At 39.2% G+C, this 27,505-nt stretch overlaps 2 protein-coding genes across 3 annotated transcripts in view; one reads left to right on the top strand and one right to left on the bottom strand.

The window, feature by feature from the left end:
* LAMA1 (laminin subunit alpha 1) overlaps window positions 1-10,642 on the top strand; it is a 106,996-nt gene extending 96,354 nt beyond the window's left edge. The window contains exons 59-64 of the mRNA XM_044426272.1: window positions 976-1,165; window positions 1,487-1,645; window positions 3,073-3,226; window positions 4,630-4,763; window positions 6,447-6,669; window positions 7,041-10,642. Of these exons, the coding sequence (XP_044282207.1) occupies window positions 976-1,165; window positions 1,487-1,645; window positions 3,073-3,226; window positions 4,630-4,763; window positions 6,447-6,669; window positions 7,041-7,201 (1,021 nt within the window). The 3' untranslated portion in view covers window positions 7,202-10,642. The remainder of the gene's footprint in view (window positions 1-975; window positions 1,166-1,486; window positions 1,646-3,072; window positions 3,227-4,629; window positions 4,764-6,446; window positions 6,670-7,040) is intronic.
* Window positions 10,643-10,794: 152 nt separating this feature from the next.
* The window catches only part of ARHGAP28 (Rho GTPase activating protein 28), a 69,230-nt gene continuing 52,519 nt past the window's right edge, over window positions 10,795-27,505 (bottom strand). For both annotated transcript variants that reach the window (XM_044426314.1, XM_044426316.1), the window contains exons 6-15: window positions 23,776-23,941; window positions 23,592-23,683; window positions 22,540-22,617; window positions 20,486-20,648; window positions 17,920-18,002; window positions 16,893-17,090; window positions 15,276-15,419; window positions 14,525-14,649; window positions 13,354-13,418; window positions 10,795-12,526 (exon numbers count right to left, since the gene is read on the bottom strand). In XM_044426314.1, the coding sequence (XP_044282249.1) occupies window positions 12,435-12,526; window positions 13,354-13,418; window positions 14,525-14,649; window positions 15,276-15,419; window positions 16,893-17,090; window positions 17,920-18,002; window positions 20,486-20,648; window positions 22,540-22,617; window positions 23,592-23,683; window positions 23,776-23,941 (1,206 nt within the window). In that variant the 3' untranslated portion in view covers window positions 10,795-12,434. The remainder of the gene's footprint in view (window positions 12,527-13,353; window positions 13,419-14,524; window positions 14,650-15,275; window positions 15,420-16,892; window positions 17,091-17,919; window positions 18,003-20,485; window positions 20,649-22,539; window positions 22,618-23,591; window positions 23,684-23,775; window positions 23,942-27,505) is intronic.

Raw genomic sequence — 27,505 nt, 5'->3', positions numbered from 1 at the left:
GTTCTTTTGGACTCTTTTCTGACTGGGGAAGCCCAAGGGTCCAGCAGTTGATTTGACTGGCTTTGGTTTGTCTGCCAATTGCCGCCCTGTCTGAAAAGGATGGAGCTTGTCTCAGGTACCAGTGCACTAAAGATGTCCAGGCTGGACATCTGAGTGCTCTTTATGTGGTACTGCTTTTGCATACAGTTCAGAAACTTCAAACAGAGTGTGACTGCCTCAGTGTTTGTGGGGCTGCAGGGATAACCCTCATATGGTGCTAACTGCACTGGCTACTGGTGTATTTATGAACTCTATTTAAATTGCTGATTTTGACCTTAAATAGTTTAGGATCAAATTTCTCTCAAAGGACTGCCTTTCCCCATATCAGCCTGCCTGCAACCTGCGATCAGCAAGAGAGGTCCTCCTCATTTGCCAACCTGTGGGAGCAGTTAGGTATGCAATTGTGCACAAAAAGGTCTTCTCTGCAGTGGCTCCACATCTCCAGAATCTGACCTTCCATCGCTTGAGAGCATATCATTTTCTTTTGTTGAATTCCCTGCTACTGTTTTCACTGTTGTTTTTAAGACTATAGAAGTATTTGTTCTGTGTTTTATTGCTGTATTGTTGGTAGGGCTCCTTCTCTGAAAGGTAAGCAAGAAATATTTTTAGGCAAGTTAAAACATAAAATAAAAGTTGTTTATCATGTATTGGTTCCTTATTTGTCCTCCACAAAAGGCAAGGTTCCAACTCAGACAAGAAGCAGGCAGGGAAGTAATTATCTCCAGTTCTTCCATTCTTGTAGTCCTTCTCACAGTGCTCCAGAGAACTCCCCGGTCTTCTGGAAATTGAAGAACATCACCAGGGGCATGCCTTTCTCCCAGATCCATCACAACTCAATATATTTAAAAGAGAATAGAAGGGATTGATAAAAGAACATTTTCTGTTGGGCTCCCAATGATCTCCAGGTTCTGACCCATTCCATGTTCTATCTCCTAGGCTCTCTGTACAGCTGAACCTCAGAACCTTTGCTTCTAGTGGCCTGATATATTACATGGCTCATCAAAAGCAGATTGATTATGCAGCCCTTCAGCTACAAAGGGGAAAACTTTACTTTTTGTTTGATCTTGGAAAAGGACGAACAACAGTTGTTCATGAAACAATAATCAGTGATGGAAAATGGCATATGGTAGGTATACCAAATAACTAAATTTCTTTCTTTTTAAGGCCAAGCTTCTGCTTGTTTTTCTTTTACAGTCTTTGTATATAGGAAGAAGTTGCTGTTGATACATTTCAAATGGCTGCAATTAGTACTGCTTTTTTATCTATTCACCAAATATTTTGTGTATATGGATATCCAGTCCTTCAAAAATGTGTGGAAGCTAACTTGACACCTGGTGTGCGTACATCAACAGCATGGAATTATGTTCTTAGTTATATGGTTCCAAGTATTTGGTTTATGTTTCCAACTGTCCATGACAGGTTGTAAACAATGTTTCTTAACTTACAGGTGAAGACAGAGTTTGCTAAGAGAAAAGGTGTCATCATAGTTGATGGGCAGGAATCTGTTTCTGTAAATGTTCCAGGCGACGGAAACACATTGGATGTGGAAGGAAAGCTGTATTTAGGAGGCCTACCCTTGGTTTTCACAGCCAAGAATATTGGAAATGTGAGAAGTCTTTTCTTCTTAATGAACCCTTCTTCGAGTGTCTTGTCCATCAAGCAGATGAAAATGAGTTCCACCGATCTCAGAGAAAAGATCTGCCATGAACCGAAGTACAAAACCCATGTGGGGAGCTGCTCCCCATGACTTGCTTGTCATGCTGTAACAGAGTCATTTTAAAAAATGGCTTTCTGTGTGGACTATAAAATGTACAGAATAGCCCATAATAATGCTGACAGCAGGCTGTATCACTGGCAGAAGAATTCCGTGCTTCTATATTTTTGCTCATCCCTTTCATTGCGTTTAATCAGAGTGACTGTGTTTATATGGTGCCACAAGCCACAGTTGACTGTTATCATCAGTTGTTTGTCGTATTGCCTGCATCCAGTCAATGGGGCAGAATATAACTATTAAGATAAGGAAAATAAAATACAATTTATGATCGTTATCGTGGAAAGCTCTAGAACAAGTGAGTTACAGGGCAAGGCCTGTTCTCTTGCCAATTGGATACCCAGTGACATGGCTGACAGTTTGTCGCAGCTGTCAGAGGTGTCCCTCCTGCCTCCTACCCCAGAGGTCTACCCAGAGGGCAGGAGATGTGAGCCTGCGATGCAATCTGTTGAGTGGCATTACTCTATTTCTGGAGCAGCCCTGCTGAGCAGATTTCTAGTTTCCAGTTCCTGCCTGGGAATAAGCTGTTCAGGCAAAAACTGGCTTGGTAGGGATACTATAAGAACAGGGCGTCCCTGTTGAACCCATGGCTGACCCATGGCCTTGAAGAGTTTACTCCCAGGTAGCAGGGCCTTGAGCTCAGTGGGGATGCTTCATGCATTTTGGCATCTAAGCCAAAAACATCCCCCTTTTCTCTGCCCTCATGTGAGAGTAAGATGCTTTTGAACAACATGGCAATCCTTAGTCAGGGTTGTATATTAAAAATATCACCCATCACATGTCATAGTTCAATGTGGGTTAAGTAACTCAGAGTGAGCCAGCTATGTTGTGTGAAAGTGGCTCTGTGAGTGTGTGCAGAGGGAGAAAATTCCCTTATCCCCACACAAGCCCCCCTCTCCAAGTCCAGATTGGATTCCCTACACTTATTGTTCAGAGAGGAAATAGAACAGACATGACTGCACGCCACATGTTACAAGGCGCGGCGCAGTTAGAGTATGTGACTAGCCCAAGGACACCCGGTGAGCTGCCTGGTTGAGTGGGAATTTTAACCTTGGACTCCTCAGTCTGACACTTTAATCGCTTTGGCAGGGTGCCTTATTCACAGTCTAGACACATTTTCATTTAGATATACTGTTTCTTTTCTTTATCTCTGCTAATAGCTACATGGCTTTTTCAGTGAGCTATCATTCTGAAGCAATAAGGTTTTGTTGCTGGTGTGTCTGTGTAACAGTACTGACTGTGGTACTGAACTGTGTTTGCAGGTTACTCACAGTATCCCTGCATGCATTGGTGGATTAGTCCTTAACAGCAAGGAGCTGGGTAAAGAAAGCCCAGTTTCAAGCTTTGCTGTGAATAAATGCTACACTACAGCTCAGGAAGGAACTTTTTTTGATGGAACTGGTTTTGCTGCACTTGGTAAGGAAGCAATTATTTTACTAAACTTAATTTAAAGGGGAAAAAGCATTCCAACATACTCGACTGATACTCCACTGTACTGTTTTCCATTGTCCTTTATTTCCAGTTATGTTTGTTTTCTGTTTACTTACATGAAGAATGCGTTGTATTTTACTAGTAACAGTTTCCTAAGTGAGGAATAGAACTACTACACTGATCCCATTTTAATGGAGGAGGAAATAAAATCCATGTAATGAAGAGAAGTCTAGAGGTTGCTTTTCTTACCAAATCAAACCACTTTTGTGTTAAGCCACTGCATTTACAGCCAGACATCTGCTGCCATAGCACACATATATAATATAATTATAGACTGAGCTGGATCCAGATTTAGTCATACCTAGAATTGCTCTATTGACACCTGAATTGGTCTATTGACATCTGATTTCAGTGGGACTACTCACAGTATGACTATGTCTGAATGCAAGCCGCAATGGCTGGGGGCTTGTCTATACTCTTCCTTGATGACCTTCTGCAGACAGTTTTGTTTAACGAGACAAGGCTTTGGTCTTACCAGCTCACTTTAATGCCTATTCTAACTGTTGCACAGCACTTTTGCTCAGTTGGTTGTTGCATTTGTTGTCGTGTCTGACCCATCGTGAACCCATGGACAACATTCCTCCAGGCCTTCTTGTCCTCCACCATCCTCCAGAGTCCACCTAAGCTCACACCAACCGCCTCAGTGACTCCCTCTAGCCACCTCATTCTCTGGCGTCCCCTTCTTCTTTTGCCATCTATTGTTCACAGCATTCAGCTCTTCTCCAGGGAGTCCTTCCTTCTCATTAGGTGGCCAAAGTATTTGAGTTTCATCTTCAGGATCTGGCCTTCTAAAGAGCAGTCAGGGTTGATCTCCTCTAGGACTGACCGGTTTGATCGCCTTGCGGTCCAAGGGACTCGCAGGAGTCTCCTCCAGCACCACAATTCAAAGGCCTCAATTTGTTGCTTTTATTGATTTCAGTTATGGCTTGACTGATGTTTATATTTTGGCCGCCCTTTTGTTTAGCCAGAGCAATGCAGGTGCCTGGTGCACTTGGGCAGGCCTGGTTGCTTCTCTGTCTTCTTGCATGGTTAGGGTCCTTCCCCTTCAGCACTGGCACAGCTTGCTGGGAGGAGGCATGTAGGTGAGACAGTCTGCCAGAGCAGGCGTGAAGCAAGTAAGCAGGCCTACTGCTGCCTCATTCAGTCCAATAGTAGGACTGGTCCAGCATGGATTTTAAGCCTTCATGTAACCCCGGTGCCTTCTGAACATCTCTCTCAAGAACTTCAGGCTTATTGTTAACTGGATCTGTTGCAGATTACAACAGTCACTCTGTCATAATAAACTAATCACTTTATTATACTGCTTTCTTCTTTTTCTGCCTTGGTAGTTAAAGAGGGCTATAAAGTCCGATCTGACATGAATGTTACATTTGAGTTCCGCACCACTGTTGCAAATGGAATTTTACTTGGAATCAGTAGTGCTAAAGTGGATGCTGTTGGACTGGAGCTTGTAAATGGCAAGGTGGGTTATGAGCTGATGTGATGTATGATGAAATGTTTATGGACCAGTCATGAGCAATGTGTAAGTGGCTGTGAGTAACCGTCAAGAAGTATGCACCTGAGTAAAGTAAGTAAAACTTGAGGTCAGAGCTAGTTTAATTATTTCTGTATAACAGTTGAAACTTCTGAAAGCAGATTTCATTATGAATGTGGGCTTTGGCCATTCCTTACTTATTAGATTACAACAAACTCTGGAATCATGCCTTTAAGTCTTCTCTACACCGTTTTTTATTTTTCCTGCTTTTGGTTGTTAAACTGAGTTCTGCTACTCTATTTTTTGCATAATGAAAGCACTCGCAATGCAACAAACAGTTCCCTTGGGGGCTTTTAATTAAAATTAAGAGAATGAAATAGGTTGAAAAGTTTAAAAACCCAATTAAGACAAATAACATAACAAAGCATAGTTATTTAAAAATTTTCAGCTGTTATAGCAAATAATATATGACCAATGAAGAAAAGCATAAACTATTTTAGGAACAGTCCAAATAAACCTAAACATTGTGTCGTCTAAACCAATGTCTAAGTATTAGTTAAGGTTCCTAGGAATATTTTCCATTAAGTAAGGCTTTTGTTGAATACGCTGAACCTTCTGTTACCTTGAGACTATTATCTTCAGGCTGAAGGGAAAACATTCTGCCTGTCATGTTGCATATATACTTTTCAGTTTATATTGAGATGGGGGAAAGGTTTTAGTGTTTTAAAGTACAATATGTTTTCCACATAGAGGAGAAGAAAAAACACCACATTTCCCACTAGAGCAATATAGTGATTAGCCAGGGGTTTCAAGTACAACTACGAATTTGGCTGCCCTTCCTAGCTGATCTAGCACACCAGCTGGTATGTGGATGGTCATTTGGCCAATTCAAACCCCACCTCAAGTGCTCTATCATGCTTGTACTGAACTACATTTCCCTTCTGAGTCCATGCTTCTTTTTCAAGTGCAAGAATAATACAGCTCCCCCTCATCTTGTTCATTAGTGGGTGGACAGCTTGACTCCACTGCTTGAAGGTGAAGGCCAAGGTCAGTAGGCCATGGTCCTAATACTGTCAGTGGACTCTTATACCTTATCTGTGCTACCTCCACCACCCCTTCAGCACTCATTTCCTTTTCTACATCTGCTGATGGCCACTCTTCCTCCCTGCACAACTGGCTCTGCAACGTTTTGTTGCTCCGGCCAGCCAACCCAGCCCATCACTGCATTTCAGTAGAACCCCCTCTTTACCCTTACATTGTCTAAACCTGTCTAAACAGAGGCTGCCTTCGGAGTGGGCACAGGCAGGGAGGTCGAGGAGGTGAAAGGTTGCCACCAACACAGCAGCGTTCCAGTCCAGCAGCGGCTGCGGTGGGGCCAGGTCTGAGGCAGACTGGGGCCCCTTGAGCCTCAAGGCCCTCAGCAGCTGCTCGCCCATGTGGGCCCCTGGCTTTAGGCTTGAGGAAGATACAAGACAGCCAGTCACACCACCTTGTTAATTACCTATTTTGGTGGAAGAAACATTCATTGTAAATGAGCTGCTGACTTAACCATGGACCGTTTGACTGCAATGAAAGATTTCCCACATCATTGTTAAGTAATGTGTCCAGTCAAAAGAACCTTTTGTTTGACTTGCTTTTTATCTTTATGGCCATTTGGTTGGGTTTGTGCAGGTTTTATTCAGTGTCAACAATGGAGCTGGTAGAATAACAGCTACTTATGAACCAAAAGGCATGGCTAGCCTTTGTGATGGACAGTGGCACAAACTTCAGGCAAACAAAAGCAAGCATCATATTGCTGTGATAGTCGATGGGAATTTGGTTCAGACTCATAATCCACATCTGCAGTCAACCTCAGCAGATACGAACAATCCAATATATGTTGGAGGTTATCCTGGTATGTACTTTCATCACCTTCCAAATACAGAAAAAACCCTAATTATAATTCCCTCCCAGACTTGCCTTGTAGTTATTTGTTCTGTCTGTTGGTAGTTTATGATGTAGTTTTCTTGCAGTGTAGTCCTGTATTATCTACTCTGAATTAAAAGCACGGAGTTCAATGGGGGTTATTTTTAGATAAGATGCTTATAGCCTTGTAGATTTTATATTGCATATCCAGTGGATGATAAAGAAAAGAGGGAGGCTACTGCATGCTCTGTATTTTCACTCTGTAAATTACGTTGAAAAATACTACATACTGCTAAGGTATAATTTTAATCTTTTCCAGAGAGTCAAAAGGCTCACTATGGTCTTTCATTTGTTTTCTAGCTGATGTAAAACAAAATTGCTTGACCAGTAAGAGCTCATTCCGAGGGTGTTTGAGAAATCTCATGCTGATTAAGGGCCAGCAAGCAGAATCATTTGACTTCAGCGAAGCCTTTGACCTGCGTGGAGTTTTTCCACATTCCTGCCCTGGGGCTGAGCACTAAATGTCAGGGAAAACTCTCTATTTTAAAAATCTTTGTTTATTGTTAATGAAAGAGAAATGGTTTTAATGATAATCCTGATCTCAGCGATCTCTTTGTATTTTCCAGCTCAGGACAAATATGTTTAGCTGGAACTTTTGTGGTTCCATTTTTACTTTTTAAAGCCTCTTTGTACAACAGATACCTCTACTAAAGCATTAACAACATTAACTGAGTACTTAAAAAGAGAATCTGGTGATTTTTTAAATCAGTGTTTATCATGTATCTTCTGATTACTTGACAGTATTTCATTTGTGTATATGGGTCTTTTTATACTAAAGCTGTAAGATGGGGTCCATACAATAAAAGCATTCTTCCATTTTAGATGTGTGTTGTAACTGGAATTGCAATTCAGAAAATGTTCAGTTCAAGACAAAATACAGAGGAGTTCAGTGGGATGTTAGTCTTAAACAGGATCTGCCTGCAGCAAATCACAGTTAACTACTGTTGAGATAGTCACATGGATAATGCTGCAATATACAAAAGTGTCAGTAGTGGAAGATGGGCGTTCCACTTCATCCCTGAAGAACTGAGGTTGCAGAACTGAAGGCAGGGCATGTGCTTTGTGTACATTGTCTATGCAGTGATGTTCTCTCTTCATATTGTAGCAAAAGTACAAAAGGTACGGTACTGCAGTTATTGATGTTCCTGTGCACTTCCACATCTGCTTGCACGTGATGCTGAGAAAAACTTGAACTATACAATCAGCTCAATCTAGGCATAGGACAGCTCTTGTGAAGCTCAGCCAGCTCACATGGTTGCAGGGTGAAGAGTTCCATGTTTCAGTGCACTTCCAAAGCATGTTCGGCAAGCAGAAAGCTATAGCATCAGGGAGAAGGCAGTTCACTGTTTGTGGGGACAACTTTTTAACCACTAGACAATTCTATTTTTCCTCTTTTTGTTTTGTAAATGTTTAAGGCAGGTAGAAGACAGTGTCTTTTAAAAATTGAGGCTCTCATATCTCATGTGGTACGTTTTCAGAGTGTTTGATTCGCAGACCATGTATGGCCAAAAGTCATTAAGCCACAATGTGAAACAGACCAGAAAAAGCACAGACTGGTGTACATTCCTTCATTATTGCTTGGCTTTATAAATGCAATTCCTGGAGTTAAATTAATCAGTCAACCAAAACTTTTTAAAATGGGGCCTGTCCTCACGGTTTCTCCATTTTGGCACAAGTATCTGAAGCAGCTGGTATGCAATCAGAGGCTTCCTAAAGGCAGATCTAATCCCAATATCTTTAAGTGACCGAATTTATTTTGTAGTCACACATGTACTGCAAAACAACTTTCTTTCTTTAACCTCCACCCTTTTATGGTGTAGAGGGTCATTTTTGGATGTTCTGGTATATATTGGTTTTGCTTACTGTAAGCTGCAACAAACCATTAAGTTTGTCAAGCTTGCTGTTACATTGCTTTACACCCATAAGTTTTTGACCAATCCAATACACAAACCAATTCAGCTGGAATGCTTTCATTCATGTTCTCTTTCAGATTTAGGTCTGCAGAACACATGGCTTGCCAAATATCATTGGACTTCCCCAACCACTCATTCTACTGGCTAGGGCAGATGGTCATTGCAGTCCGGCAACTAGAAGTCTACATATTCATTACAAGATTAATCTAAATACTGAAGAGTAACTGGCTCTATGGCAGCTCATATCAGATTTTATTTAACAAATACATCTACTGTGGTGTTAAGATACTCATTTTCAGCAACTGCGGCCTTTAATGCAGGAAACATGGAAAAATGTAAGAGATTTAGTTGATACCACTTAAATTTCATTCTGTATTAAATACATAATATTCTTTCTAGTAGGATTGCTGCTACTTTAGTAGGGATGCCAGTAATCAACCATTCCAGACAGATGGACAACAGAAACACTAAAAGGTTTCATTTCAGTTAAGTGTTGGTCCTGCTCTGGTATTATTTTTTTTAAGGGATATACCCTCATTTACTTCCAGCTGTATTTAATACGAACAGAAATAAATGTGCTTAGGTTCCTGTTTTTTGATCTGTTATACAGACATGATTAACTTGGGATAATTTCCAGATTCAGTGGGTGGGTGGAAACAGGCACAAACTCGGGCATGGTAGTCATCATTGTGTAATTGGGTGTGATGCCTGCGTAGTGGAAAAGTGGTCATCCAAATACTGGGACAGAGCTCAGGTAGGTTGTAAAATATCAAAAATGATGTATTTTATAAAAATCTATGCCTTCTCTCAAAATGGTTAGATGATGGGAGTTTCCTATGCACCTTGCCTTCAGGCTAACAGCTAATGCTGCAGCTTGCTGGCAGATATGTAGGTGCAGACTCATTAGCTGCTCATGCTGAGCTAAAGCAGCTTTCAGCTTGCTTCCCTTCAGCTTGAGGCCTAATGGAAGGGGGAAATTGAGCCCTGGAGATCAACACTGGGGTTCATTAGCATGGCTTATGTATAGCTTTATCATGGTAGTTCAAAGGGGTACAAAACAAAAAAGTTAGCTTCATTAGCTTAAAATGTTTCTCAAGTGGTGAAGGAACTGCTGTTTGCTGCTTAAAAGTAAGGGACAGGGAACTGACAAATGAGCTCCTGAATCATCTGTTGATGCCAGTGCCCTGATAGAGTGAGAACAGGATTTCCAATGCAGTTAAAGGTAGGAAGAAAATCTGTCCCCTTACCAGAACAAAAGAATTCTGGAATATAGAAAACTGCATGCCTCCAGCAGTCTTTCTCCTGCATCTTAGTCTGAAACCAGTGAGAAATAATGAGGAAATTGCCCCAGTTAATCTTCTAAAAGACTTTTTTAAAAGGTGAGATGTATCCATGGTCACTATGGTGTACTGAGATTGAAAGTATTAGAACTTCAAAGGAAAATATGTGGACATGTACAGAAAAGAAACTGCTGGCACTTAAGTTGAGAATAGTGGCAACTGTTAGGAAAGTAGGAAACATTTTGTAAAAATCTGCATTTCCTACTCACTTACCTTGTAGATTTGTGAGAAAAAAAGACAGTTGTAGAATGAATCAGATGGAGAAAGATCTCCAGTGTAAAAACAATAACTTGTGAGATCACAACACACAACCACTGAAGACATGATGCACTGGGGAGGATGGAAAGTTACTGGAGGGGGAAATGATTTTCTTTGCTGCCCTTCTTTCCTGTGACATATCATACATTTATACTTGCAAATAAAAAACTCCAATCATTTGGAATGAAGAAACCAGGAAGCAGAAGTTAGATTAGAAACCATGCCAGCAGAAGAGGTACCATGTGAGAATAGTTCTTAGTGCTGCATGCACAATTTCAGACTGGATTCGGACTACATGGGCAGAAGGGAAGCTCTGTTAATGCCAATAATCTGTAGAAGGGATATGGCTGATGAAGTCCATCCCATAATAAAAAGATGACAATACGTGGACAGCATATTCATTGGTAGATACAACTTTGATCAACCGTTGAACTTGTAGTTTTCCTAGAAGCAGCAGTGAGGCCAATTGCCATATTAATACTGGTCAGTTGGATGAGAGAGAATGTGCTGGTATTGCTACATATTTGACAATACCCATCTGAATGGATCTATTAAGAAATTTATTCTGTGTTGCAGAAGCACAGAGGGTAAAATTTGTGTGATCTCTCCTTGCTATCTCTAATATTTAAAATTGTTCACATATTAACATGGGTACAAATTACAAGTAAAATCATTACATTCCCCTCAACTTACATATCCAGTCTTGACAAACAGAGGTTTATGTAGTCCTGTAGAGTTCATTTGACCTAAGGGTTTCCCCTTCTTCATCACATTACTTGAGGTCCACCTTTTGAACAGCAAAGTCAGCCAAACTGAATTCCATACGGTAAGTACCTCAAATTTTAAAGCATCTAGAAATGAGCTTCTGCTTTGCAGGGTACAAAGTTTACAAAACAAAAACACTCCTTCAGTTACAACAGATACAAAAATATAAAAAAACCCCTAGAAATATAAGTTCATGCAGCAGAACTAACTTCCTACTGCAACGGTCAGTTAATGCCTTCCATTGGGCATCTAACACTCTGCCTTAACTTGTCATTCACTCAAGGCTGCCTTTAATTTACCATAATGTAGGGCAGCATCCACTCAATATTAAGCATCCTTATGGTCAAACAGATTTTACATGAGAAATTTCAGGAGATGCTTAATTTTCCAGTTCGAATCAGTGGGTTTAAAAACACTGAGCAATGACTGGATTATGCTCTAAAACTTTAATGCCTTTCTTTATGCTGTGATGAAGCAAATAAGATCACTTCCCCATACTTATACTTACTTCAAAGTGAGGCCATTATTTTCAATAATGCTTGTTTCAAATTAAAATGCAAAGAAAAAAAGTGAAAATAAAATAAAATGAAATATTGAGCATCTGTCAAACAGTTACCCTAGTCCGTGAATGCTTTGCATTATGGCTGTTAAGTTAAAAGGATTTAACAATTTTATGAAGGGACTAAACTTCTTCCAGTCAATCAGCTCCATCAAAGTGGTTCATATCTAGATGAATCAGTGGCATACCATACAAAATGCATGTGTTACAAATTAACTTGTGTGAACTGTTATACATTAATTCATTCATTGGCAAAGCCAGAGAAATGACATTAACATGTTGATATGCAATTGTTTACCTATATATTTACATACATGTGCAGTATAGTAAAAGTAGAAATAGTTTACACAGTGGCAATCCAGGCACTATAATTAACACTTGACTATAAAATGTCAGTTGACCAGGATCAAGTTGCCATTGAATTTTGGCACTGCCCTTTGTATTACATGCTATCCTCCTTTTTCCTTTGAGTATCTTGCTATTAGTGGTCATTCTTTGTCTCGTGGGATAACATTGTACTTCTTCCTATAAAAGTGACAAGCTGGAAGGAAAAAATCCAAGTTGTATTCCACTAACCAAGTTTGTCTGAATTCCTTCATATTCATTGAAAACTGGCCCCTATAAAAACCAGTGTTAAAATGAGCTCATTGCATAATAAATTATAACAACCCATTAACTGAAGAAAACAGTTCTCATGGTCTATAATACATTTGGAGGATAGAGACTGCAAGTTATGTTGAAGATATGTGTAGGCTAACAACTACTTTGGTTTCATCATTGGCAATGTGTCTCATGTCAGAGGCTTGTTGACCATCATTTTGGCATTATTCCAAAGTGCTCTGCCAAGACGTCTTAAGTTTCAACTTATTTTTGGTTTGATAACCCATTCTGCTTGAGGATTTGCATTGTAAACATCTAGCATGTAAGCATCTGGATCCAAACAGTGCTGCCCTGAAAGAAAAATGGTATGGTTTTAAACAAACGCATGCATTATTTTATATAACATACATTGTTTTTATATAACATACAGATGTTTAAACCTGAATCTTCCAAAGTCATCTGGTACACACCTGTAGTTTTCAAAGTATTTTGTTCTGCTTCTGAATGATTTAAAGATTTGAGGACCTCCAGGTGAAAGGAACTTGATAACACTGTGGTCACTGTCAAGATTGGTGAGAAGCTCCTACCCTGACTAAGCTTATAAGCAAACTATTGCAGTATTTTGTCTTTCACCTTGGAAAAAAATTGTAATGTTTCCAAAGTGGAAAGACTGTATGTTATTTTAATTAAGTAACTATTGATATGAGGGATGATTTTGGGAAGAACTATCATCCAGTGAAAGCGCATCCTATGTTCAGTTCCCAGAATCTGCAGGTAAGGCTAGGAAAGAGTCCTGTCTGAAAACTAAAGGACTGCTGCCAGTTAACTTGGACAATACTGGACACGAAGGACTGATGGTATGACTCAATATAAGGCAGCTTCCATGTTCCTAAACTCATTTTTGTCTTTGTCCATGGTAGAGCTTGGCCCCTAGACCTCATGCTAACTTGCAGTACTGGCATGACTATTTGCAGGGTAACACAAGAGGTGGGTAGGATGTGGTACTCCACATCTCCATCTTATGTCTGCCCGCCCACCCTTCTGGTAGTTGTGAGTGGATTGTGTGCCAAGTGGGTTTAGGAAGGCCCTGCCACACTTGCTATGCACTGTAGTTGGCCTTAGGTTCACAGCTCGAACAGATATAAATAAAAACATTTGAACATTCAATGAATGTTTACCTATATTCCCTCCGATTTCATGTAAACTTTGGATCTGCATTTTTGTCTTGTCTGATGATCCATGGCTACAGATTGAAATATATAATAAATATTAAGGGATTATTCCTCTAGAACATCCATATCAGATACAACCATTATACTGCTATATTTATTTTATGCTAGCACCAATCCTAGAAAAAGTACGTGAACCTTACGTAAAAGACCTTATTTCAATTGTATTTAAACAGGATTTCTTCTCAGAGACTGATTTCCATTTTTTAATTCAGATTATAGTCTTCCCTGTAGAATCAACTGTATTTTTAACTTTTAGTAGCAACAGAGTGGCATATTTTACAGTTAAATAAGTTTAATTCTGTGCAAACTTGTGACAATTTGCAAACTGAATAGGATTTCATGTTACGCATTTTGTAAAGTTTGGCTGTGCATTTTTCAAAATTCTCCAGTTACTTGGTTTAACATTTAGTAGAATTCCTTGACACACATATTGTATATATTCCTTTTTCTAATTGGTTAACATACATTGCATGATGCCAGCATAAAGGTTCATGCAGAAATTCTATGACTCATATGATGGTATCACAGAGGCAATAGAATGCAGTAGAATTCATTCATGACCTGGACATTAGCCCTTGGAAGGACCCTCTGTCCAGGCAGGCCAATCACCACAGATCTCTTACCCTATTCCCTTCAGGATTGCTGTGTATCAGATGAACTTCAAGTGACACTGCCTCTCTGCACAGCTTGCTAGACAGATCTACCTAGGCCTAACGCCAGTCTGATCTCATTTTTAAATTCAGTGCAACAAATACATTGATGAGGGAGGCCTGATTCATGTGACATGATTTTGGCCAACAATAGAGTAGTTATTTTATTACTTCATCCTGCTTTTGGTCTGCTATTCTGCTCCTAAAGTCAATACAGATCGGATGTTCCTCTATGCCTGGGATTAAGCAATGTGCATTGCTAAGTCCCACTTCACATGAGCCCATGTTAACCTTTGGCTTGTACACCATTACATAGATAAAAAAATCACTTGGGCCAGACAGGAACAATAAACTCAAACCTTCTTTGTTCCTCAGGGAATTAAGTCAAACTGAAATTAACTAATATAAACATAGTATACAGAATCTAATTTCTTAACTAAAACCTTCCCCAACCTGATTTGACTCACCTGTTTTCACAGTAAAATCGTGCCAGAATATCTTTGGCTTTTGTTTGATTATTCAGCTGAATTGCCATAGAAACCTTTGAATGCAGTGGTGCATGAACTCTTATCACCCCTTCGGGTATGTCAGACTGGAGAAATCAAGATAAACAAGAGTTTCCAAGTGCCAAGAAATGTATGCATCTATATCATGATACCAATACCATGGGCTGTAGCTATGCATATGATTTGTTTTCTTTAAAGCACAAATCTCAGCAATTCAATGGGGTGTATTAAATGGTATGATGCAAATAATTGTAAAAAAAATACATAAATGCCAGATGTCATTGGCAAAACACACTACCAACCCCTTCCCAAACCAAAACCAAAAACCAAAGGTAGAATGTTTACAACAACCAAGCACTATATAGAATGACATACCATTTGCTAGCTTACAACCTAACTCACCTCAGTATGTCTCTTTTGTAGAAGTGCTAACTCATAGAACCTTTGTAGTTTTAATTTATTTGCTCCAAGAAAATGCATAGTAGTTTATATATTCTAAATACTTTTCCTTGCTATGATGTGTTTGCACATATTACCATAATATTAGAATGACTGCTAGATATTCAAAACCATTCTTAACTGATAATAGCTTTCCCGCTTCCTATCATGTTCTGTTCACTTTCATTGTTGTGAACCACTTTGGGAATATCTTGTTTTTAGAAAGGCTCCTAGAAACTATAATATTCATATTAGCAAGAAGAGAAACAACTACCTCAGTTCTTTCTGGCCTCTCCCGCTCCATAGTTTTTCTTCTCAATAGTCTTCGCACACCCTTGTCAAACATTAGCTGCCTTTTTGTATTGTTCATTGAGGCCTCATTCATCTTTCTCACCTGAGAAATCATAAATGTTGGGACCTAAATGGAAGGAAGAAAGACTGCATGACAAATGGTTTCCTTGAAGTTTCTGTATGTGCGCATGTACCCTCCTGAAAGTAATCCTATTTGAGAAAATCCATAAAATTCCAAAATTCTTGGAAACAATTCACTGAGAACAACCATGGAGAACCTTAATGGTGTTTCCTCCATTATCCCATCAATCACAGCATTAGTCTGTGGAAGTAGCATAATAGTTTCTAGCTGTTTTCTTCTCTACAGAGAAAGTTGATGAATATCAACAATATTACTTCCTAGCATTTTCCCTAACTGGACAAAATTGTGCCTGCCTCAATGATGAATGTCTCAACTAAACCTAGGTGGATGAAGCCACAATCTTTGCTGTTGTACTTGGACTCTGTTGAATAGAACTGCTTGTCACAGGTGGTAGCATCTCACTATCCTTCCAGCTTGACTTCCAACTCTTGTTCTACAAAGAAAGTGAGCTTAATCTTGTAAAGTAAGGGAGAAAAAAGCTTGAATAAGGATAGATTTCCTTGTGTTTCGTCAAAGTTGGCTTTCCCTCCTTAAATCTTACAAAAAATCATATAAATCTCTATCTGATCTTTATTTTGCTATTAAGACTCTTTCTAATTGTACCATTACTGCAAGCATCTGAATTATTTTCCAGCCTGGGCTTGTTCAGGATATAAGAATGAAAGTTCCCTGGAAGTGAAACTCGAATTTGGAAAAACAGAAAAGATGTGTTGACTTAGATTTCAAGCTACAAGGTAGACACAAAATTTATAATAACTCTGCAGAGTTTCTCATGGAAATGGCACCCAGGCTATGTTCTGGGAATTTTTCATGACAGCCTGAATGTTCAGAAGTAGAGCTTTGATAATCCTCAGAAGTCATTGAAATCTGATTGTGGCTCTTCTGTTTCTTTAACTATGGAACAATTACCACATAAAACAAGCAGGGAAGCTGTGGTCATCTGGTAGATGGAGAAAAGCTTACAGAAAATTAGGTTTAATTATTTATATCAATATATTGCTACAAAGCAGAAGAAATGGTTTGGAAAAGCTGTAAGTTATGCCTTAAAGGAAATATATTCATATCTTAAGTTAATATTTATAAAATATGATTTTGAAACAGCTGTTCTGGAAAGAATTACTTCAAACAGCTTCCATACTGTACAAACAGCAGAATTCTTTCCAATTAAATAAAATCCATTTTAAACATTAACAACACTCTCTTGGATTTATTTTGTCACTGCATGCAGCAACATTTAACTTTTAACACAGCCACCTTTTTGCAGGGCTTCTGTCCCTTTAAGAGCTGAAACACAGGCAGAGACATCCCAGTGTTCCTGAGTTTCCATGTCAGGAAAAGATACACCTGTTGATTTTCCATCTGGCAATGAGCTGTTCAAGGCACAAGAGTCTTACCAGTACAATGCGCTTATCCTATTTGACAGTAGCATAAGAAGAATGAATCAATATCTTTACATACCATCCACAGGATATCCTGGTATTTGATCAAAAGTCTCACAACATGTGCTGTACTGGCTGCTGCTAGCATCTCTTCTTGGTTTGCACGTTTGCCTTTGTAGATGAAGAGGTTTGGGGCAACAATCATGGAAACATTCCATAAAGTCATTTTGTTTTTCCTTTCATTAGCAACCACCTTCCTCAAGAACTGTAGAAGGGCCTAGCAGAAAGAATGCTACTCAGACTTAACTTACTGGATCACAAAAACACATCAATGTGTTTCTGACTGGAAATTTCTTTGGGTTTAGTTGTAGCATATCTGTTGTTAATACCTAGAAACACACTCCATGACTTTAAGCATCACTGGCTTAGTGCTTACAAAATATACTGACATTAAAAAATGCTTGATATCAATTAGGTTGCAAAATAATTGCCAGCCAAGTTATATTCTGTCTATAAAGGAACCAGTTTGGTCTGTATGTACCATCATTAAACATATTCTTAGGATATACTCCTCTTGCAGTGCTGTGAGTCCCCAAACTCAGATGCTTAAGATCATCCTGTGCAGAAGAGGAGGAGTGGCTGAGGCCATCTTTAGATCCCTGATTTCCTACCATGCAGATTTTGCTGATAAGCCCACAAGAACACTTTCCCTTCCACCAGAAAGCTTTCTCAACCTCAGTGAGCAACAGGTGGGGCTGTTTTATGCCAGCTGTTGGGGCACTTATAAAACTGAACAGCTGCTAGCATGCTGCTTCCTACTTATGACATGGGAGTGCTCTTTCTGATGTCTACATAGGAGTGCTCTCTCAAAGTTCTTTTTGAAGAGCATTAAACATGTTTTTAAAAATTAGATGTAAGATAGGAGTCAGCCAGTCCTCTCTTTACCAAATGAGCTTTCTCTAAAAGGTCCTTTTGAGATTAAGGAAAAGGAATGGACAAGTTTGTTGCTTTTGTTTTTTGTAAGTTTGCTTTTTTCTTTGTACATAATTGGCTTATTTGAAAGTCAACAAATGAAGACAATCAACCTTACTGAAAAGTATGCTTACCTTGGCTGTGGCTCTGCTGGCATCAGGAAGCAACATGATCAGCAGATGCAAAGCCTGCAGCTGCAATTTGACTTTCGAAATTTCTATGGACAAAAGAAGTAGGGAGACCCTGTTTTGTTTTACTTTGTTTTGTTTTTTATATTAAAAATACTAGGAAAATCCAATTTTATGTATTTAGGACACATTAATAATACTCTGTGTAAGATACTGAATAATTCTTTTCTAGAAGTGGAGCCATTTGTCTTGTAAGAGCCATGTTGGATCAAACAAGTCCATCAGTAAAACACCATTATTGGCCTGGGAGAAGTGCCCAGGAAGGTCATGAAGGCAAATTGTGATCTTCTGTTGTAATCCCTCTGGCAACTGGCATTCGGAGCTACAGGGCCATTGAAGAAGGAACTTCTAGTTAAATATTATAACCATAGCTAATACTTGTCAATAAACCTTTCCTCCACGACTTGATAGAACTAGCTGAATGGCTGCTAGAGGGCTTCCATCTATTCTGAAGATGCCCTCAGTTCAGTCCAACTCTAGTTTAAGAGTAAGAGCCATAGGAAGAGAAGGCAGATGGGTCTTGAAGTTGCCCACCAACAGCTACTAGTTGGACAGCAGAGTGGGCTGGCAGATGATAAAAGTCATCTGATGATTAAAATTTTGGTGTGAGAAAATGAATAGACAGATTTTTTTTCATCCTCACATTTTGATTGTATAAAGGCATTATGATACTTTGCAAACTGAGAAGCAGCACAAAAATAATTAACAATATAGCAATAACACATTAGAATTAAAGTTCAACTGTTCACTAAATTATGCTAATTTCTTTGTGCTACTAATGGAAATTTCTTTATGCTGAAGTCTAATGCTCAAGTTCCTCTCATTGCTCTGGCCAGCATTATGTTCAAGTCTTCAGTCCCATGCACACACTTTTTTGAGAGAAGTTAACTTTTGAGTAAACATGCCTAGGATTGGGCCATTTTTACCCTTTCTCTTCTTGACATGTCTTACATACACACTTGGTCAGCTGGATCTTGCATCAGTTGCACAAAGAATACATTTGTTAGGGCTTTCAAAGGAGCAAGTCCGTTAGAAGTGAGTCTTGTCCTCAGGGGCACATTCTTTGCATAGCTTATCCTCCAGGTCAAAAGCAGGCCATCCTTCATTGGGGGATGCCAATCAGTTCTCTTTTGATGTCTCAGGAAGCTTGCCTTTTAGTTCAAAGCAATCTTCTGTATAACACAGTATAGCTCCATCTCAAGTTAACACAAAGTAATCCATTTTCAAGTAATTCATTTTTCCTGTCACATGGTCTAATATTGTATAGACCCCAGTTACCCATTTATTTCTCTCTTGATCTTTTTCCACCATCAAACTCAACTCTATACATATATGGCAGTTCTACTGCATACTATGGCAGATTGAAGTTCATCATTTGCCTGTATTCAGGAGCTTATGGTACATCCGCTGAGTGTACAGAGACAATGTTTAAAGTATAAAAGTATTTATGTTTCCCTGCAAAATAATAATATGCCATTTTATTTTTCCTTTCCTCCTCACTTTAAGAACAACATTGCTAGAACATGGCCTATAAAAAATAATGGCTAGCCACACTGTTGTTAGGTTTAGGGTTAGGGTTATGCATGTTTAGGTAAAAAACTCATATTCCTGACTGCTCTGACATTTCCAAATGCACAGAGGAAAATGCTCAGCTAGCACTGGTCATCTTCAGTCTAGTCCACACTCTTGGGATTCCCATTCTAACATTCAGTTCAGAGCTAGCTTCCTGTGTAAATAGTTTTGGAGACTGGCACAATTCCATAGAAGCTTTTTACTGGGAGGCGGGTGGGTAACCTTACCTCCTGTGTCAAAACATGGCTCCTACTTAGGGATAACAATCCAAGAACAGCTTTTGCACTTGGTTAATGAAGGTCCTTGGTTCCTCAGGACCTGCAGAAGCCTTACTTGCTAAAAGTAAACCTGACTCAGTCTCTGCCTCTTCTTGTTGTTTTTATTCATTTCTACATGGCAGAATAGCCAAAGCTCAATGGGTGGCTCACAGCAATTCATAACCTTTCAAAGATCTCTCTGACCCCTCTCTCATTCTCTCTCTCTCTGGTATGTAATACTCCTTAAAGTTTGCAATCTTTGCCCTAAGCTTCATCTTTTCTTTTTCTGAGTTATAAATTCTCAATGCTGTTTTCCGAAAGCAAATTGCTCCCTGAAGGTGCTAGTTTTCTTCAAAGCTGCTATTTGCTTCCTCACTGGTTCCCAAACCATCTCTTAAGTCAATGCAAGCGCGAGTGTTTACATGTAAGACTAGCTCTTTCTCTACCCTGTCTGTAGAAAATACCTTGCGTAGCAAATGCAAGAAGACTGGCTTAGGGAAGGCATGTCCAAAGTGAAACCAAATTTGCTCTGAACTGCAGCCATTTACACTTGGGAGACAATAGGCTACTAAGTATTCAAGTCAAAAGTGATTATTCTGTATATTTCAGAATTGTGTAAAGACAGTCAAGTCACTGGATTAAGAAGCAGATACTAAATAGAAGGCTGATTGCCCTCTACTTACTTTCTACTAATGTGATGAAAGCAGGCAGATATTCCACAGTGAAAAGGGGACTGGGAAGTTCTCGTAAAAACATCTTTAGCAGTCCTGCTGCATCATTGTTGCGTACCTGATCCCAGTCAAAGGAATCATCATCAAATTTTGCTTCAATTTCTTGGCGAAGACTCTATGAGACAAGACAAAAATGAATAAATACAAATGACTATTAATAAAGCGAATGCTACCTTTTAGCTTTTACATCCTGTTTGGGCACAATGTAATTTTTTTCAACGAAGCAGTTACTAGAGTAAAAGTGCATAATCTTGCTATTGGATTTTAAAAGGTAAACCTTGAAATATCAAGGTTCAATAAATATCAAATAATTTAATAAATTATAATAATTTAATATCAAATAGTTTAATAAATATCAAATGTATGCATATCTTTCTGAATTTCAGTACTGCCATTCAATCCCTTCTACAAAACACTGAGGAAAATCAGGGAAAAGGCAGATCAAAGAGAAGAGGGACCAGGTTTTTAAAGAGAGGCATCTCCACTGGTAGAGGCTTTGCGGGGTGGCTTAGAGAGCCCCAGAGGCTGGGTGTTCTCCATCCCTGTTGCTGCAGAATGACAATCTGGAAGTGTAGGAAGCTCCTACGCAGATATAGCTTTGCACATTCATGCTGTGGTCCTGAATGTAGATCATAAGGGGAGGACTTCAAGTGAGTGACTTTAAAGGAAATAAAAGTATGTGAATGGATACTATTAGCATCACTCGAAAAACAAGGTCTCTGCCATCTGCCTTCACAGTTTTATAGTCCCATCTGCACATCTCATGTGGCCATGAAGGAACATAACCATATTACCATTTTATGCATAAGATCAGACATTAAGAAAAGAGGAAGACTTGCACCATATTATATACATTTGTTACATTCAAAGTATGCTTTAATTAGATCCATTTGCATTTTTAAAAACAATTGGAATGCTTTCAAGTCCTAATATCAACATAATAAATGAAGGCAGTGAGTAGTAAAATCTGGATCAGGTTAGGGGGGAAAGCCTTTTCCTGCTGCCCCTTACTGGCTGTTATTTAGACTTCAATGATCCAGTAACTGCAAATTAAAAACATTACATCTTTCATGTGGATCCCCAGCTTTCCCCATCAATACAGGAAAGTCTAGCATGGTAACACACATCACAAAGTATTGCCTGGGACTCAGAATCATAAATAGTTCCAAAACAAGTACGACAACATCTAACGGTCTATACAACCTAATGCAGAAAGTATTATGCTGAAAAGTGAACACTGGGATTACCCCAAGTCTGGTGATGTTACTTTGTTTGCAGTGCTTCAGCTGGTGCTCAGAAAATTAAAAATACTATTCATAAATATGCTATATTGTTAACGCATGTGAAAAAGATGCTCATATATAGTTTACCCATAGGCCACATTTTGACTAGAAAAGCATTGTTGTTATTATTAGTCGCAAAGTCATGTCCAACTCATCGTGACCCCATGGACAACACTCCTCCAGGCCTTCCTGTCCTCCACCATCTCCCGGAGTCCACCCAAGCTCACACCAACCACCTCAGTGACCCCATCTAACCACCTCATCCTCTGCCATCCTCTTCTTCTTTTGCCATCTATTGTTCCCAGCATTAGACTCTTCTCCAGGGAGTCCTTCCTTCTCATCAGGTGGCCAGAGTATTTGGGTTTCATCTTCAGTATATGGCCTTCTAAAGAGCAGCCAGGGTTGATCTCCTCTAGGACTGACCGGTTTGATCGCCTTGCGGTCCAAGGGACTCGCAGGAGTCTCCTCTAGCACCACAATTCAAAGGCCTCAATCCTTTGGCGCTCAGCCTTCCTTATGGTCCAGCTTTCACAGCCATACATTGCAACTGGGAAAACCATAGCCTTGACTATATGCACTTTTGTTGGCAGGGTGATGTCTCTGCTTTTTAGTATGCTGTCTAGATTTGCCACAGCTTTCCTCCCCAGGAGCAAGCGTCCTTTAATTTCTTGGCTGCAGAAAAGTATTACTGGTTTGTAAAATCTGCAAAGTTCGTCTAAGTACCTTAACTCTTGAGGCAGATCCAGGCACTCGAAGAATTCCTTCTGTTTCCAAACCTGTTTCCTCAAGTTTGAGTAACAGCTATACCACAAAAGACAAGAGATAACTTACACGGAGTTTGTCAGTACAAGAATAAATCATATAGAATGTTTTCAACAACTGGCTCCTACAAACACATAATGGTCAGGCCAAAATACAGCACTATTTGGTTGTTAAGTCACAAGTTATATCAAAGTGGCACCTGGCTGCCTCTGCTGGCCTACTCCAAGCAGTGCCTTGAGAGACCAGTTTCTCCAATTAAGCTGTGAAGACTTCTTTTGTGTTCTCTTGAAGGTGCCGAATGACTGGGTACTCTAATTTTTCAGGGTCTTTGACCTTCTGGAGACATTGACTCCTGCTCAATGGAAAAGTAGAAACCCTCTATGTATTTGTCTGAGAGTGCAGGGTCAATGGGGGCAACATTAGGAACATGGTATTCTCTGTTTGGTTGCATCAACTAAACAAGGCAGGAGTCACTCTTATGTCTAAGGGCTAGACTGTGTCCAATGTTTTCTTATCAATATGTCTTCCTGTATGCCTGGAACCTGATTTTGAAGTAACATAATAGAACAGAACTGTGAGAGACCCAAGAGACCATCTGGTTCTCCTTTCTAATCTATGAAAGCATTACTTATACCATCATATTTTCTGGATTTCGTTCCTTATCATGGCCTAAAATGAAATTTGAAGGTAAATTTAGAGGGCCATGCTCACTGAAACATTCAAGGAATTGTTGAAGAACATTTGGACAAAAAAACCACTGCACTTCTTTATAAACTCATAATAAGTAAGCTGTCTCTTGGATATCAGTGAAATTTAAAAACAGTGTTGCTATGATTATCCTTTTCATTATCTCTATTTTTCTAAACATATAAAATTGATTTTATGAAGAGTCAATCAACTGGAGGTTACTTCTTTCTAGCCTCAGAACAGGAATATTGCCAGCTCTGTTCAAATGGAAAACTGTGTGACCATTCATATGTGTTGTCTTTTCTAAGTATTTGTATTGGACTCACTTTCTGAAAGATGAGAGGGACTTTTATTCCAGGACTCTTCTTCTGATCATTTTCTAGCAGCACTGCTAATGGAACGCCAAAAAGACCATTTTCTTCAGAAAGAGAAATACAAATGATGAGCACTGATTCACTTAATACTGAAAGTCATTAGTCCGTTGTTATGACATGTGATCATAGGACTTACCTCGTCCTTTGACCCTTTCTGTCCGGTTCCTCTTCAGCTCTATTCCTAAAGCATCGTAGAAGGCTGTTAGCTCAATCAGAGCGAGATAGCGAATTTTCTTCATGTCATCAAGAGACAAATCTCCAACTTCAGTCAGTCCAAAACGGCTTTTTCTAATTGTGAAGTTCTATAATATATTATAAAGAATAAGGTTAATGAAAAGATTTGAGAAGTTACTGCTTATGTATGCATGTGAAATTAAATTTTTCATATAAGCATATAAGTTTAAATAAACTTGAGTAAAAGCTACTGTATGTTAAAAAGCAAGGGCTTCAAAACCTCAGGCTATGAACAAACAAATCATACACTAGATCATCCTTTTTAACACTTTTACCTCAGAATAATTATTGCTTACAGTAATTTTCATGTCTCAGGGAACCCCTGCATAAAAATTCTTACAAAGATTGGTTCTAGATTTAACGCAAATAAGGTTGTAATTTACAGCATAGAAAATTATTGACAATGTTGAATGGTACAGTTACAAGAAACCATAAACTAAATCAATGCAACACGAACAACAATATTTGCTAAATAGTGTGTTTAATAAAACTAAAATAAGGAATGAAATTACTTCTTTATTGTGAAAACTGTGCTTTTTTTTTTTTTTTTTTTTTTTTTTTTGCTACAGAAGGACTTAACTCTGGGTTGAACTTTGGGCATAAGTTAGGGAAGGGGAATTTATAGGACCTTCCAAAGTCTGTGGGACCCTCAGTCCAACCAATGCACAATCACTCAGAAGTATCACAAAATTGAATTTAATTTAGATTATTATTGTTGCTCTTATTTTATTAATGTGACATGCCACCCTTCCCGTAAGAACTGCTTCTCAGATTAAGGGAGAAAGGCCCTGCCTGATCTGCCTGTGTATAGGATTCACCAGCCAGGCTTGAAGGTAGCAGCCTCTTCCTCTTTTGTGTCTCAGCATCTGCCATAGAGATAGACCATGCCTGCCCATGGTGGCTTCACCAGTGGCCCACCGCTTCTGCACACTGACTGGAGTCCATTTCTCCCCAGTCCACATCGGTGGCCAGACCCCATTTGTAAATTGCAAAGGATGCACATGATGAAAGGAGGGTGTGAAATAAGGGCTGCCGCTGGTTGTTTAATGCCAAGCACACCAACTCAGCACTGTACCACCTCCCATGAGACTGATGTGGGCACACTTCCCACCCTGGCCCCTTCTTGCATGGGCAGGGACTTTCTCCGGCCCCCTATCTCCTGGGCGACCAGGGTGAGTGGAAGGATTCCTCAGGAAATAACTCCTGTGTGTTTATACTATATTGCTTTCTATCGTAAACTCACATGTATGAATGTGAAACATGATGCCTATTTTGTATACCTATATACTTGTAAATCTATCATGATGTCTCACAGAACCCCAGAGACCTTTTGCAGAATTCTAGGTTTCCATGGAATCCAGAAAGGCCCATTATAGCATATAGAAAATGCTATAGAGAAAGGCCCATTATAGCTAGTGAGACTTAGGATTTTCTACACAAAACATTCACTGTGTGCTTCTCATTCCCTACTTATAGTTATTTATGGGTTCTGTACATGAAGCCTTGAGCATCCAGCTTCACTTCTGAGTCAAACCAGCACTTTTGCAGAAGGATTTTTTGGTTTGTTTTTACGGCAGAGAAAATCTGGTATTTATTTTGCCAAGTGAAGGGAAGTGCGATTTCTTCTTGTGTATTTATGCTATTCTGCTGCGCCACAATGCCACTTAGAGGCTATTTAATAGGACAGCAGGAAAGAGCATGCTTCTTGTGTAGCATTTGGATCTCATGTCTGCAATTAAACCAAAAGTAGATAGCATAGGATTCCCAGCCAGAAAACCACCTCATGTAGAAAAGTTCTCACAGAGCAGTCTGAATGGCCTTGTGTGGCTGTCCAGCAGGTTTTGGGATGTAGTGGGGATTGCCAGGTGGAGAGAACGCTCCACTGGCATCTGTGAGCATATGTCTACAGCTGGTAGTGCTCTGGGCAGCAGATACCTGAAACAGGGTGTTCCAGGTTTGGTATGGAGCAAAGGTGAACTATTATATTCATACCTTAGCTGCTTCTTCAAGACGACCCTATATCTAGCCTACATGCAGTATTACTTTCAATGGAAAAAGCAATACCTTCAACTCTTGCCTTGGTTGGAACAAACCAGTTGGGCTTTGGAAGCAGTTGTACACACATCCCTAACTCCACAGAGTCTTTCTGTTATTTCTATGTAAATTTGCATAGGGATGACTTAAATACCTTGCTCATTAAACCAAACATACATTAATATGCAGCATGGGGGGAAATAACTGCCACATTGTCTAATTATGGAGCTCACATGGAAGAATATATATGATAATGCTTTCTGTACAAATTTCATAGACTAGGGCAGATATGTGTTCCACAGAGAACATATGCATAAACTTGGGAAGATCACTCAGTGTCATTTTAATTATATAGATTCATATGAAAAAGCCCATGAGAGTGTAAATTCTATGGATTAAAGACCTACTTGATTTTGTGCTCATCCATAATACAAACACCTCTGAAGTAATTTAATATGAATACCAGTTTATATATGTGCAGATAAATGCCTGTTTAGGAATGTCTAATGCACATATCTCCACCCTTTGTGGACCTGTGGGGAAATTTAGGAATTTATGAAACTGCTTTGGGTTTCACTGCAACATGTGTAAGCACCACTTTGGTGTCTGTCTATAATGTCTATTGTCCATAGACAGAGTCTTACTCTGCCCTACCCCCCGCCAAAAAAAATATTTTGCTTCTACTAATGACCACAATAGCTCTTTAATAAGTTAGTATCTAATTCAACTATTTATTGACAGTACAGTACAGCTAATGCTTCTTTTAAACATATGTTTTTACTAGTGGTTGCTTCTTTTATGAAGATGGTTATTTGTGTGTAACTAAGTTATGTGTAACTGCAACAATCATTAATATTCACAAATGTACACACTGCTTTAAATTATTCACTTACTTCATCAAAAGCAACAAAAGGTCAGCACAAATGGATCATCTGCACTCTTACAACAGCTAGAATACTGATATTACAACACTGGAAGGATAAATACCTATATTCTGTAATGCAGTGAACCAAGGACCTTACAACACGTTCAGTATTAGAACAGTTGGCATATAGCCACCACCAACTGGATTCATATTTGGATATTTGATCTTTTATTGAAGCTTATGTATAACTGCTGGAAAGTTGTACACATTTCATATAAACCCATGTAATATATTAAGAATGGCGATAATAATTCTTTAAAGATCTGTTGGGGCTTCCTTGCAAGTGCCACTGAGACATCATTGGTGGGCACCATGGCTGTGTTAGGGACTCCTGGTCTAATAGCTTTAATTAAGAGACATGCTGAAAATATGCTGTTATGTGTGTATTATTCAAGGTCGTACTGATACTGAGGATCAAAGAAACCCACTAACTACTAAATTCATGCATTATTTTGATAAATAAAACTATTTTGAATCTATTTGGAGATAACCACAGTAGAGCAGGCACACAGCTTGTCAGGGTGATTCATTTTTATATACATTCCCTTTAAAGTTTTTTAAAGTATAAAAATAAAATTGATACTATAGGGTTCTTTCCTCATAACTTTCTATTGCTTATATTGTCATGAATTCATGAAGCAATGTCAGGCTTTGAGGATCTCTGAGGGTACCA

The sequence above is a fragment of the Varanus komodoensis genome, unplaced genomic scaffold (assembly GCF_004798865.1).
Source record: "Varanus komodoensis strain SLA01 unplaced genomic scaffold, ASM479886v1 scaffold17, whole genome shotgun sequence".
NCBI lineage: Eukaryota > Metazoa > Chordata > Lepidosauria > Squamata > Varanidae > Varanus > Varanus komodoensis.
Note: the sequence above shows the minus strand (reverse complement) of the source record. Positions and strands in the feature narration are given on the sequence as shown.